The 14099-nt window shown below is 46.1% G+C and overlaps 2 protein-coding genes across 10 annotated transcripts in view; both read left to right on the forward strand.

Annotated features, from left to right (window-relative positions):
• The first annotated feature begins 3891 nt into the window (after positions 1-3891).
• On the forward strand, positions 3892-9959 carry TMEM35A (transmembrane protein 35A). Its single transcript, XM_084813321.1, has 2 exons — positions 3892-4131; positions 8580-9959. The coding sequence occupies exons 1-2, from the start codon at positions 4012-4014 to the stop codon at positions 8964-8966; spliced, it is 507 nt and encodes a 168-aa protein (XP_084669447.1). The 5' UTR covers positions 3892-4011; the 3' UTR covers positions 8967-9959.
• A 3003-nt stretch (positions 9960-12962) lies between these two features.
• CENPI (centromere protein I) overlaps positions 12963-14099 on the forward strand; it is a 31380-nt gene continuing 30243 nt past the window's right edge. For all 9 annotated transcript variants that reach the window (XM_084813856.1, XM_084813851.1, XM_084813857.1 and 6 more), the window contains exon 1: positions 12963-13026. The gene's annotated coding sequence lies outside the window, so the exon portion shown is untranslated. The remainder of the gene's footprint in view (positions 13027-14099) is intronic.

Raw genomic sequence — 14099 nt, forward strand, 5'->3', positions numbered from 1 at the left:
TACATTTGTGCAAATGTGCAAATCCCCCCCCCCCCCCCCGGCACATTTTCATGCTTTAGCCTATGTGGGAAATGGGCATTTTGGGGCAGTGGGTTTTTTTTTAACATATTTTTCTACGACTAAATTTGCATACAATTCCAGAAAGTAAAAAAAACGGTCCGCAAGTCTGCAAAATCCATGTGACTTGGGAAAAGCTGGTCCGTGGTAGAATCCACAGGTTGGATTCACAAATCTGAACTCATCTGTTTCCATTGCGGATTTCTCCGACATAGTCATGGGCTCTCCTTTTTGTCTTGTCTGATTGATTTTCCTCCTCCTCCTTCCTTACTGCTCACTTCAGGTGTGGTCTTGCCTTCCCAATCCTTCAGACCATAATTTTTTGTGGATCAGGAATTGTCTGTGGGCATGTGGGCTCCCTCATTCAGATAGCTTACCCACCCCCCTTCTGGGGTTTGAGCTAACTGGAGTTTGATTTCCAAACCATGATTTGCAAACCCAGTTGAAACCATGGTTTCAATTCATGGTTTGGAGACAATCTGTGACTTATGGCAGGGGTGCGCAGAATTCAGGCTTACAGGATCGACTCCCATTTTTTACTAGCACTCTGTGGTCCATTAACCACAGTTAGGTGGACACAGGCAAAGAATTAAGGAACAGGATGCCTCTGAACACATGTTCAGCCCAGGAATTTGTGATCATTACCCGAACCAAGATCACAAGTCCTTTCACAAAACAATTCACTCCTGGTTTCCCCCACGTGCTCATTTAGGTGAGGGGAAGGTCTTTACTTGTTGCTACTGTTAAACAGCTGAGAGTCAGAAAACCTTGCTGATCTACTACAAATCATGCAAAAATCTACTACTAGATTCTGGTTTACCTTCTGCCCACCCATAGCCTACAGGGACAGTAGTTTGCCTGCTTCAAATGATGTTTCCAATTAGGGACATGCTGATTTATGAAAGATGAGAGCAATACGTCTTTATAGGGAGTGCATGAACTTACTGCCTGTGCCTGATAATGAATTGGAGACTGAAGTGATGTCCTAGTTGAACCTGTGTCTCTGTTGAGGAGTCTCAGGCTTGAATGGTGAACCATAGCATTTGAGGCCAGATGCAACCTAGAATTGCAGAGGGTGTGGGGGGAGAGAGGGCCCTTGACCCCTTATGTGACACAAACATGAATAATAATGCCCAGAATCAGCCCATGTGACAGGCCAGGGGATTCAAACTTTTGGGGTCAGTGGGGACATTTGGAATTTTGAGAGCATGTTGTGAATACTCTCACAAAATGGCTGCCACAAGGGTGGGCTAGTCCATTCATAAAATGGCTGCCGGGGGGGCTAGCCCATTCATAAAATGGCTGACATGGTGGACACGGCCAGTCAGCAAACAGAAAACAAACTAGGAGACTAAAAGAAACCTTAGAACCTAAGTATGAGGCAGAGATGGGGTTTGAGCTCCAAAACAAAACTACTCTCTTGAACCCAAATGAAGATAGTTCTGGAGGGCAGCACTTAACTTTGCAGAATGCCAGTGTCCCAATTAAAAATAATTTTTAAAATCTTAAATAAAAGGTAGGCAGGGAGCTTGGCAGGCACCAAGGGAAGTATCTGGGGGCACATTGGTGCCCACGGGCACTATGTTGGAGACCCCAGTCAGTTACAGGCATCCTGACTGGCTATAACTTGTAGGGGTTCTGCTTTTTTGTCCATGCATGGTCAGAACAGAGGAGAATATCCTACATGCTGCACTTGAGGCCGTAGATCCTTTGACTGACTGCAGGCTGGATTTTGCTCACTTCAGGTAAGGCTGCCCACAGCTCTGGCCTAGACAGTTTCTTCTTGATGCTTATGGCCCCAGGTTTAACCCCAGCATCTCCAGTTAAAGGATCTCATGTATTAGGGCCAGGAGAAATGAGCTACTGTAAACCAAAGTAGGCAATACTGGGCCAGATGGACCAATAGTCTGGTTCTATATAAGGCAGCTTCATATGGATTATAAACCTGTGGGCAGAGCCTCTCTTAAAATAGCAAGGCGAGCAGTGCCTAGCTGATGGTTGGCTTTTAAAATGAGCTTCATAAATAATATTTCTCATCTATGTTAAGGCATCTCCTGCACCACCACTCTGCTCCTGAACACACCACTCAGTACTTTGAAATGGGCAGGTTGGCTTCCAGGTAACAAGAGAACTTGCTTCCAGACAGCCAACATGGTGTAGCGGTTAGAGTATTGGACTGGGACTCAGGAGATCCAGGTTCTAGTCCCCACTTGGGCTGTGAAGCTCACTGGGTGACTTTGGGCCAGTCACTGACTCTCAGCCTAACCTACCTTACAGGGTTGTTGTGAGGATAAAATAGGAGGAGGACCACGTAAGGCGCCTTGGGTTTCTTGCAAGAGGAAAAAAGGTAAATGTAATAATACATTAAAAAAAAACAAATCCAATTGACCATGAAAATCTCTTTTGCAAGCCCCACTGAAACATATAAGAGAGTGAGCTGTGGGTGAGACTAAATATCCTTGGATTGCAGTCAAGATGTTACTGAACAAACAGGAAAGCAGTGTTACAACAGCATGTTCCATCGTCTTCTAGCCCTCAACAATGTATTGATTATGAAAGGGTAGCAAAGCTTGAACATTTGTCCATTTTCAATCACCCTTTAGGATTCCCTGCAACCATTAATAAACCATCGTTGTCATCATCATGTGTATATAGCACTTGTCTCAATAATTATCTAGCAGTAGCAAGCCCCTGAGTACTGCATAATCCATATTGCAGGCATCTGGGGCTCACTATGGGATACTGTTAATCCTGCTGGTTATTGCCCCACTTTAAAGAAGGACAAATTTTGCGTGCTCCAAATCGTATACAGTACAGATGCGTATGGATGCGGAATTCAGCTGTGATTGTTCAGTGCTGTGGGTGGATGAAATGAGCACAGCGCCTGGTTGAAATATTTTATTTATTCCAAAGAATTTCTATACCACTTTTAATTTAAAAAATAAATAAATCCCAAAGTGGTTTACAAGATAAACTCATGATAAAATACAATAAAACAAATCATTAAAACAAAATAATGATAAAACAAAAACTTCTCATTCAGATAACCAGGGGCAGCTTACACTGCTAGAGGTCAGGGAAATGTCTGGGTAAACAAATGTGTTTTAAGTTGTTGATAGAAGCACTCCACACCGGAAGCATTCCACACTAGGAGCCCGCCTGATCTCAGTGGGGAGATCATTCCACATGGTGGGTGCCACAACTAAGAAGTCCCTCCTCCGCACCATGGCCAAAAGAACTTCAGTAGACTCAGGTATAGTAAGCAAGGCTTCCCCTCAGAAAGTAAAGACCAGGGAGGAAGGAAGAAGGAGGAATAAATGGCTGGATCGTTTGCTTGGGCTAGGGAGAGATCCCTGAGTGGCTAGTGGCTAGTGGCTGCTGCTATCTATACCATCTTCATTTCTGCACTGTACCTGGGATCCAAATAGCTACTGAAGTGCCCACAGGACTCACCTGCTTCCAGGAGTTAAAAAAATATGTTTTGAATATCAGACACTCATGTCATGTGAAAATCTGCTGTTTGGAATAGGTCCAGGGATGAAAGCACAAGCCCATACCATCTCACGATGCCAAAGAGGAACAGCTGCTGCTATGAAATGTAATCCTTAGACATTCCATCCCTGTGTGGGAGTCAGGCTATTTTGCAGATTTCCATCTGAGGACAAGAACGGTAGTGGACCTTGTGAAGGCTTTGCAAATCACTTTGACGGGCGAGTGCTACAGCGAGATTCTGTTTTCTCATCCATAACCTTTTCTGTTATGAAAAGGCATCTTGCTGTCATCGTGGGAGTGGGACATTAGGACCCAGAGGTGGCTGAACAGGGGAGGCAGAGTGCCTCTCTCTTTTGTCATCTCTGCCTCTGCAGCCTTTCCTGATCTCCTTCTATGGTGACTGACCATCTCCTTGCGCAGCCAGGGTGCCAGACCGCGGTAGGACCAGCGCCGTGACCCGCGATGGCCTCTCCCAGGACTGTAACCATAGTGGCCCTCTCGGTAGCCTTGGGGCTCTTCTTTGTCTTCATGGGGACCATCAAACTGACCCCGAGGCTCAGCAAAGATGCCTACAACGAGATGGTGAGTAGCGCAGGAACGGTGGGAGACATCTTGCTGGCTGGCGGAGCTGACACAACATCCCTGCTGCTGGCTGGGTCTCACCTTGCAAGCAGGATCAGCCCTGAAAAAGAAAACCGCAGCTGCTGTGGATGTGCCCAGGGTGGGAGAAGGGAAATGGGTCCCCCACACACAGAAACGACATCCTTATCCAGCTGGGAACAGAAAAGCTCTGATCCTTCCCCCTGCTGCTGCTGCTGCTGCTAAAATCATATTTACTGTGAGTCAGTGGCTTAAGTCCTTTTGGTCTTTCTCTCTAGGGCTGTTTCTTTACAGAGCAAAAAGATATTACAGAATGTAAGCGAAGGAAAGCAGGAAGAGGGAGAAATAGAATGGGGACAGCAGTGCACAGAAAATAGATTTATCCGCCCTGAGGAGAAACGATCAGTCACAGCATAAGTGCATAGCTTTCCCCTCCATTATTTTCACAAGTAGGGGCAGGTAGTGTTCCAAGTGTGTTGATGGTGGGCAGCAAGCTCACGCAGGGTCCTGGGTGCATCTCTTTGCCTCCAAACGATCCCGAGCAGATCCCCGTCTCATGCCAAAGGCAGTGCCAGCTCGACAGGATGAGGCAGCCCACATCAAGGGAGCAGATTCTGAGTACCATCAGTAAAGGGCCACAAATGGGCAATTACCTGGTGTATTACCACTGTGGGCGAGCCGGGGGCAGATGTGGATAGTCTGATGCAAGTATCAAAAATGTCTTGGGCTGCCTCTGGCGAAGGGCAAAGCAATTCCCTCCCTTTCTCTCCCCAAGGGAAGGTTCTGGAAAATGCCAGACGTGGGTCCCTCACCAGCCTGAGATTTCTGGCTAATGGAGGAGGTGCAGTGTCTGTCTCCCAATAAGCCAAGATGCTTTCCTCTTCCCTTGTTCCTTGCCCATAAGGAATCCACTGGTGAACCCCACCTGTGTCACGATGCAGGCAGCCAAAGCACACTGCCCATTGTGTTATGTGTTTTCGCCTCCTCCAGTATGTTTTACTCACCCATTGTAGGTCTATTCCTTTAATGAAATGGCTGGAGTTTCCCGGAGCCTCAAGGAACACAAACAGCTGCAGAACTTTCTAGCATGTTCTGTTTTTGCCTTGCCAAAGCCCTGAATATCGGACGAATGAATCTCAGCCGTTCCGATTGTGTCAAGCTGTCTCCCTGGAGGATTGACGAAGGATTTTGGGAAGCGAGGAGTAAAGGACAATAACAGCAATGCTGAAGCGTGTCAAGCTGAGTGTAACTCTCCAAGCTCCTCCAACCCTCCTCTCTTGCCCTAACGTTCTTATTTATTTTTATGAAACAGGACCTCAGTGTCACTAGCATAGGTGCCCTCATCAACACAGCCGCCTTTGCTTTTTAGTGAACTGTTCTTGCTGTGGTCTTTTAAACAAAGAAAGGGAGTTTTATAGGTTGTTTAAAATGCATGCAACGTATGCCAGGTTTTGCTTTATCTTTCTTTTTCTCTGCTGCTCATCATGATCTATCTCCCAACCTCCAAACTGCATTAAAAATACACACATGCACCTGGAACAACGCTCATTATTTTCCTGACTAGAAAGACGCCAAACAGTTGGATGGTTGGGATCTGCGGCGTGGCTCAGTTTTTCCGTTTGAACATGGGATTTTCAAGTAAGGCCAGTAGCAAAGGTTTTGTCTGCTGGTTGTTACCATCATCATGCTCCTTAAGTCTGCACTTAGAGAGCTTCTTCTTTGCTGGCTGTTCCTAGGAGGTGTTACATTTGGGGAGCTCTCTCCCAGGTGAAAGATCACAGGCTGCCTATATTAGAGTTACACACTGGTTCAGTAACAAATGGAAAATTGAACGGAACAGGGTTGATATGGTTCCATTTTCTTTTGTTATGAAATAATTGCCAAGAGTCGTGAATATGAGTTCATTTTTATTACACCTACCCATGCCTTTCACCTTTTCTGGCGGCACCAGTGATCCTCTCAGTAGGTATTTCCTGGCAGCTGCCATGTTATTTTCCCATTCTGGGGGTGAGGGGTGGGTGAAAGCAGCTACCAGAACAGGTGGCCATTTTTTTTGTGGTGGTCACCATTACCCCCCAGGATCTCTTGGAGTGACACAACATCCAGGGCCTTGTGAGGAAACAAAATGGCAGCCAACAGGAAGTAATTCCCAAGAAGACCTGTGCTGTTGCTGCAGGCAGCAGCAAACAAAGATTTTTTGGATAGTGAAGTATGTGACACTAGGCATCATTCAGAACGGAACGCCTCTTAAGATGGTGCTTGACATCTCTTAATTAATAAGTCCTTGTATTAAAAAATATGTTGAGCAGGGATGACATTTAGTCAACCAAATCAATTTTAATTGTTGATTCATCTAACCAATGAACCCACAAATGCTGCAATCCTATACTCACTTACCTGAGTGTAAGCCCCATTAAACTTCCATGGAACATGCTTCAAGGAGATTTATTGGATTGTGCTATAAAGTTTCAGCCCTACAAGCAGCCTTTGTCAAGTTCCTCCAATCTGGAGGGTTCATGAAAGTAATTTTAGCTCTGCAATTGTATAATGGCTCAATTTTCCCCATCTCTTCAGAAAACGAACATCTGGCAAGTCTAAATATTGCAGAAGTAGTATTTGTTGTGTTTCATCAACAGATTACTTGGTGTAAGCTCTTGGCAAAATGGAGACAGGATCCAGACAAATGATGGAAGTTAGCTGTGATCAATGATATTGCTTGGACTTTGCTTATGATAAGTGGTGTTGTGTTAGGCATTGCAAAAAGTGGAAAACATTTCAGTAACCTAATAATACAAACCAGTCTTCAGCATGTTTACTCAGAAGTAAGTCTCACTGAGTCCCATGGGGTTTACTACCAAATAAGTATGCAATGTGCCCTGAAAGCCTAGTTAAAAATCCTTTAAATGAATAAATAGTTCTAGGACCAGGTTACCTTCAGGTAGAGGTGGGCAACTTGTGGCCCTCCAAATGTGTTTTCACCTGCAACTCCCATGATACCTCATTGTTGCCTATACTGGCTAGGCCTGATGGGAGTTGTAGGCCAAAACATCTGTTGGCCACAAGTTGCCCAACCCTGTCTTAAGACTCCTGGATAAGCCTGTCTTTATACTAAAAACAGTACTAAAGTCCCTGTTCTCAGTATCATCCCAAGAAAGCAGCTGAATGAGCACAAGGAACAGCCTTTTCTGTGGTGGTGCCATGGCTCTGGAATACTCTCCTGATTGATATTAATTAAGCTCACTCTCTGACTCATTTTTATCAAGCGTTTTTATTTCAGCAGGGTTTTAATGCTCTGTAATTGCTGACTTTTATGAAGGCCTTGAAAACATAATATTTTACCTTGGCCTTCTATCGATACGACTGCTATTGTTGCTGTTACTACTGTTGACATTGTTGCTGGTTTTATTGTTGGCTTTCGTTGTTGTTTTTATTGTTTTTATGTTTTTATCACTTTTAATATTTTAACTGTTTTTATGTATTTTATCGTTGTAAGCTGCCTTGGGAGGGCTTCTGCTCTGAAAAGCAGTCAAGAAATATTTTAAATAAATAAAATTAATGTGCAATTTTAGGTCCTGGTACTTCCTGATTTTACTGTGATTTTTAAGAGTGTTGATGTATTGGCTCTTTTATATTGTTTTTAGTTAACTGCATATTTGTATATTATGATTACTGTCTTTCATTCTTTGCTGTTGGGCATCCTCAATATATTATTGTTGTTGTTGCTGTTGTTATTGCCTTGGCATGTATATGGGTGGAAATTCCAGGGGGAAAATGGACACTTTCAGCACTATGGAATGCTAACAGACTCCAATTTAGCTTGTTTAGCTAAACAGATTTTGCTAAAGGGGTCAAATTTAGCTCCATAGCTACTGTGGTGTGCTAAAATGGTCAAATCTATCTTGCAGTCAAGCTAAATTTAACTGTTTGGGCACTACCAAGCACCATAAAACAGTTTACTACTGCTTTTTCTTTTCTTTTTTAAGTTGGGGGTGGAGTGTGATGTCCAGGGCACAAAAATGGCCTCCAGAGCTCCTGCAGTTGCCCACCCCTGCCTTACCTATTCAGAGTACTTCTCAATAGCACAAAAGTCTGATCAAGGCTTTCTGTGGTTTGAGGATGGGCTTCACTACCATGGGACAACACAATGTGGGGGGAAAGACCCTGCCCTAGGGTATGGTGGGTGACTTTCTGAGAACTTTCTAACCTTATGGTGGGAAATATTGGCTGAAGGGGGAGAATATCATATCTGTCTTGGCTATCTGCTTCTTGTTATCTGACAGGTGTCCTTACAGACAAGACTGATATTCCCCACACAGCTTCATTCCAGATCAAAGCTGTACTCTATTTGGGGCCTCTGAGAGAGACAAGGCAAGCTATATGTCAGAGCCCAACTGGTACTGAATGTCACGCTCTTGCTGCTTTGATTGCAGAAACGAGCCTACAAGAGCTATGTCCGTGCGCTGCCCATGCTCAAGAAGATGGGAGTCAGCTCCATCATTCTCCGCAAGAGCATCGGAGCCCTAGAGGTGGCCTGCGGCATTGTCATGACACTGGTCCCTGGGCGCCCCAAGGATGTAGCTAACTTTGTGCTGCTGCTGCTTGTTCTGGCCGTGCTCTTCTTCCACCAGCTGGTGGGTGACCCCCTCAAACGCTATGCCCATGCCCTGGTCTTTGGCATCCTGCTCACCTGCCGCCTGCTGATCGCCCGTCAACCTGAGGAGCACCTACTGGAGAAGAGGACCCTGTCGGTGAATGGAGAGGACCAGCCACTTCTCGCAGGAACAGCCCCAGAGAAGGGCAAAATCAAGGTGTCCTAGTGGGGCGTCTTTGAGGGACACACAGAACCTCCTCTCTCTCTTTCTCTCTCTCTCCTCTCTCTCTCTCTCTCTCCAAAACACCCAAAAGATTTGCATTTCTTTTTTTGGTTTTTTAAAGGGTTACATTTTGGAGCATGGGGGAAACCTTAAGTTCGCCAGCTAAGCAACAACTGGGCTTGTGCGCTCCAAACCTCTTGAATTGCCCTCTGCTGTTCCCCCGACACATGTACAGACATGACTTAAATTAATGGATCTAGGGGGGAATCAATGTACCTTGTGTTGAGTGTGTGTGCGTGCATGTGCGTGTATTTGCGTGTGTATGAGAGAGATATAATTGATGGCTGAATAGCTTAACTTGAACTGCCTCTTCACCAGTCTGTATTCTTCAGGGGCAAAAGGAATGGGAAGAAAGTTCCTAATCACTTGCTTGCTCACTTTCTCAATCCTTTCTCCCGCTTCTGCCCAGCATCTAGTACTGGAAGGATGGACCTTCCCCCCCACCATAATGCTTCACATGAGCCAAGTGGTGCATTGCACCCACCTCTCTCAGCAGAGATAAAGAACACCCAATAATAAACTGTGCCATTGTCTCCCCTCCCAAGTCTGTCTGTGCTGCTGTCGAAAGATCAGGGACTGATCACTGCCTGCTACGCACAAACCTGCTTTTAATGCCATTCATTCACTCTGGCTTGAAGGAGTGACATGTTACTGTGGGTGGCTGGGGGCTTGACTCTAAGAATGAGATTCCTTTTCCATCCCACATGGGGGATCTGATGAGCTAGGACATTGTGAGGTCTTTGCTAAGAAGCTGGTTCAACGGTGTTAGTGCTGCGCTTGGAGAGGGAATAGAAGGAAAGGTTAAATAGTCATGAGAAATACCTTTTTTAAAAGTATGTTGCCATTCTTGGTATTGTCCAGTTTGCATTCTCCTCCTCCCCCCCTTCTTATTCTCCCCTTAATTTATAAAAAAATAAACTTTTTGAAATTTGGAGGAAAATTGCCTTGTAAATTGTTGAATTTTATATGTGTGATGCTTATGATTGAAATGCCGTATATCTGCCTATTGCAGTTTATTAATTCCTTGGTGACAGAGAGAAGATGAGCCAGGGACTCCTGAAATGATAAGGGGCTGTAGCCTTTTTCAACTCACCTTGATCTCTGATATGCTGTCCTTGAACATGTCAAAGAGGTACAAGTGAGTTCTGGGTCTATTATCCCAAAATAACCAATGGGGTCAGCCCTAAAGATGATCTTCCTAAACAAAGTTTCCAAAATCCACATTAGTGTAATAACTTTAGGACAACCAGAAGAACACCAAAAAATGTGCATGGTTTCAAGCTCTGCAGTTCCCTTCATCATGCAAGATGTTACAATAAGTGGGTTAGGGGCAGGGGAAAGGGAGGGAGAGAAAAAATGATTTGTTGAAGTCCTGGTATCTGCATGATCACAATCTTGAGATGGAATGGAGGAGGAAGGAGCTGCAGACATTCAAATAAGGTTCTAGCACAGGGGTGGACAACTTGTGGCCCTTGAGACGTTGTGGCCTACAACTTCTATTACACCAAGCCAGCATAGCCAATGGTGAGGGATCATGGGAGCTGTAAGCCAGAACTTCTGGAGGGCCACAAATTACCTACCCCTCCTCTATGAGGTGAGGTGATGGTTTCAGGTTGCCCCCTAGAGTTGCTGGAGCTGATCCTACGGCTGCTGAGAGGAAGATCAATACATGTTGAATAAATAAGCATTAAATAAATAATTAATAAAGGTGAGCACAGTAATCTGGAAGACTCGGGGCTGGATTGCATCTTGAGCACAGCCAATTAAGCTGCTGGTGAATTCTCCACCTCAAAAGAAACTACAAAGAAGGACTGCATAAAAAAAGGAGTGTGTGACCAGCTCCCCACGCTGCAGAGGTGGAAGACACACCACAAGCAACGATAATAACTCTACAGCAGGCATGGGCTACTCAATCCTAGATAGCCTGTTTGTGAGTCTTGATCAGTCCTTATGTTTGCCCTTTCACTGCTAGATGGGAAAAGTATGGATGTGCATTCAGAGTGCGCGTATGAGGGAGAAGCATGCCTGGACCTTTCCATGGCACTGCCTCTAAGGATCTTTTATCCATTACATGGCAAAAAAAAACCCCAAGTAATATAAGAAGAGGCTCTAACTGTATGTCCAGATGCCAAATAATACAAATATCAAGTTATTAATCTAGATCTGCCTTCCCAACCTGGCACCGTCCAGATGTGTTGGACTGCAATTCCCATAATTCCCAACCAGCATGGCCATGGTCCAGCTCATCTGAAGGGTGCCGGGATCCACTAGACATGGATTGCAAACTTTTGTGGGAATTTCTGATATTCTGCCAAAGCTTATGGGGGTTCCTCAGTCATGCCCACTGCTACCAGTTTTCCCCTGCATTGCATAGCCACAAGGGAGAGTTCTGGGAGCATTGTATGATATGTTCTCAGTTCATTCAGGGCAACCAGAAGCCTTTGAATATGCCCCCAGGATCCTTTGCAATGTGCAGGGTTCTGCCAAGGTAGAAAGTCTGAAAACTCGCCCCTGTCCACGTACTGTACAAAAGTCTCCAGTGGTGCCAGAGGAGACCGCTGTCCAACGTACTGAAGGAGTTGAATAAAAGTACATAGACGTGCAACTTGTTATCACACTGGCCACAAAAGCAATGAAACAACTAACTTGCACAGTTGCAGAATTAACTTAAAATGAACCAGAAGTGTTTGGGACTGATCACTGTTTGTTTTTTAAATGATAGCGCACGACAGGAAGGCCTGGCGTGCTATGGTCCATGGGGTCACGAATGAGTCGGACACGACTGAACGACTGAACAACAACAACTTAAAACACTTGCAGGGGGTGCCGGCCCTCCCGATGTTGTTGGACTGCAGCTCCCATGAGCCCTAGCTGGCTTAGCAAATGGAGAGTTGCAGTCCAACAACATGGGGGGCAGGGCACACCTTCCCCTGCCCTACTTTAGACTGTTCAGAGCACTTCGTACACATTGCCTTGTAACTTTTACAACAACCCTGTAGGGTGGGCCAGTGTTGCTACGTTCGTGTAGTGGTGAAGGAACACAGAGGCTGAGACACCTAATGAGTTCATGGCAGAGGGCCCTCTTGGAGCCCAACCCTGTGTGCGTTTTTCGTTGTTCAGTCGTTAAGTCGTGTCCGACTCTTCGTGACCCCATGGACCCCTCCGTTTAATGGGGCTCGCTTCCAAGTTGCCGCCTTGGCCTCTGAGCTATGTCAGAAAGCCTTGTCCTGTTTCCTGGGGGCGGAGGCGAATTAACGTCTGAAAACGTGACCGACGGCGGAGTCCGCTGGATATTTAGGGCTGCGTTTTTATAGGATGAACAGAACAGACGTTTGAATCGATGACTAGAGGGCTAAATAAAGAGGAGATATACGGCTGTAAGTGGGGAAGTGTGGAGGGTGCTTATGTATTTGAAATTATCCCTCTGAATTATGTAATAGCGTTAATAACTTTGTTTATTCTTGAATAAAAGCAAATGCAGTGACAGAGAAATAAGGCTGTTTGTGTGTGTCTGACAGGTAGAGACTAGGCCCCACCTAGGTCATTTTCTCTCTTCGTCCCTTTCCCCTCAGAGAGTCACTAAACCCCACAACCAACAACAGCCCGCCCGTTTTCGCAGATACACTGTGAGCATGCGCAGCTTCTTTCTCTCTCTCTCTTCCCCCCCCCCCCCATATCTAGGCAGCGGCTGTATCGGAACAGCCCCTCCCACTTTTCCTCCCGACTCCGCATCTGGAGATCGTGATGATATCATCCATCTGCGTTGCGTCTAAAGCGAGGGGGAAACGTCGCGCATGCTCATACCAATCAGCGACGCTCCAGGCGACTATGGCAGCCGAGCAACCAATGGGAACCGACTCCTCCGAGCGCCGAGGCTTCCCCGCCCCGCTCTGGCCGCCGGATTACGATGTGCGCCTGCGCGGAGAAAAAAAAAATTTTGAACTGAAGAGCGGTTAAACAGGGAGGCTCGTCGCGGGGGTTGTTATGACAGCGGGAGAGAAAGGTAGGCCTGGACGCGGGTCGCGCAATGGAGAAGGGGTCGTGGCTGTGGTGGCGGGGTCAGAAGGGAACTGAGGGTCGGAGGGAGGCAGGAGGGAGGTTTTTATATTTATTAAAGGGAGAGAGTTGCCGTAGATTGAGGGCGGGGCTCAGGCGGGTCGTTCTTTTTCTGAGGAGAAAAGGCTGACAAAAAGTGGGGGAGGGGATATTGTGGACTAGGTGCTACTTGGGCACAGTGAACTACAATGTTGTATATATTTGGTTGGTCCTCATAACGATATTGCCTGGCTGTGGGTTCTGGCGTTATTTTTTCTTATATGTGTAACTCTGCACTGGCCCTTTAAGGACAGCCCAGCCTCGTCTAGGCCCTTTTCTCCCACCAGCCTTGCACTTGGAGACTGCACTGCGGGCCTGGGTTAGGAGCCCTGCCAACGGGCCTGTTGAGACTGAGGGGAGGTATGATCGTGCTCTTCAAGGACTTGAAAGGTTGGCACAGAGAGGAAGGCCAGGATCTCTTCTCGGTCATCCCAGAGCACAGGACACGGAATAATGGGCTCAAGTGACAGGGAGACAGATTCCGGTTGAACATCAGGAAAAACTTCCTGACTGTTAGAGCAGTACGAAAATGGAACCAATTACCTAGGGAGGTGGTGGGCTCTCCCACACTGGAGGCATTCAAGTCGAGGCTGGACAGCCATCTGTCAGGGATGCTTTGACTTAGATTCCTGCATTGAGTGGGGGGTTGGACTCGATGGCCTTATAGGCCCCTTTCAACCCTACTGTTCTATGATTCTTTGTTAACCAACCCCTCCATGGAGCCTTCCAGAAGGGTAGCCTTGTTAGTTGCACAGTGGTGTAGAGGTAAATTCACGTGCTCATGACAGTCCCCATAGCCATGCCCCCAAGGAGAATCCAAAACAGGAACCTGTGTTGATCCATATCAACAAACCAGTTCTAGCAGTTCTCATCTCCACCAGGAACAGATCTTTGGGAAAGCGAATACCCATTCAAGACCAAGCTGCCCCAAAATACTTTGCATTATAACAAGGAACCATATATTGTTGCTGGGAAAATTGA

This window comes from Heloderma suspectum, chromosome 9, assembly GCF_057233095.1.
Source record: "Heloderma suspectum isolate Gila_16-S chromosome 9, 16-S_ref, whole genome shotgun sequence".
Classification (NCBI taxonomy): Eukaryota; Metazoa; Chordata; class Lepidosauria; order Squamata; family Helodermatidae; genus Heloderma; species Heloderma suspectum.

Coding starts and splice junctions, on each gene's coding strand:
- TMEM35A (XM_084813321.1), top strand. CDS start 4,012: ATGGCCTCTCCCAGGACTGTAACCATAGTGGCCCTCTCGGTAGCCTTG. Junction 4,132..8,579: donor AAGATGCCTACAACGAGATG/GTGAGTAGCGCA, acceptor CTTTGATTGCAG/AAACGAGCCTACAAGAGCTA.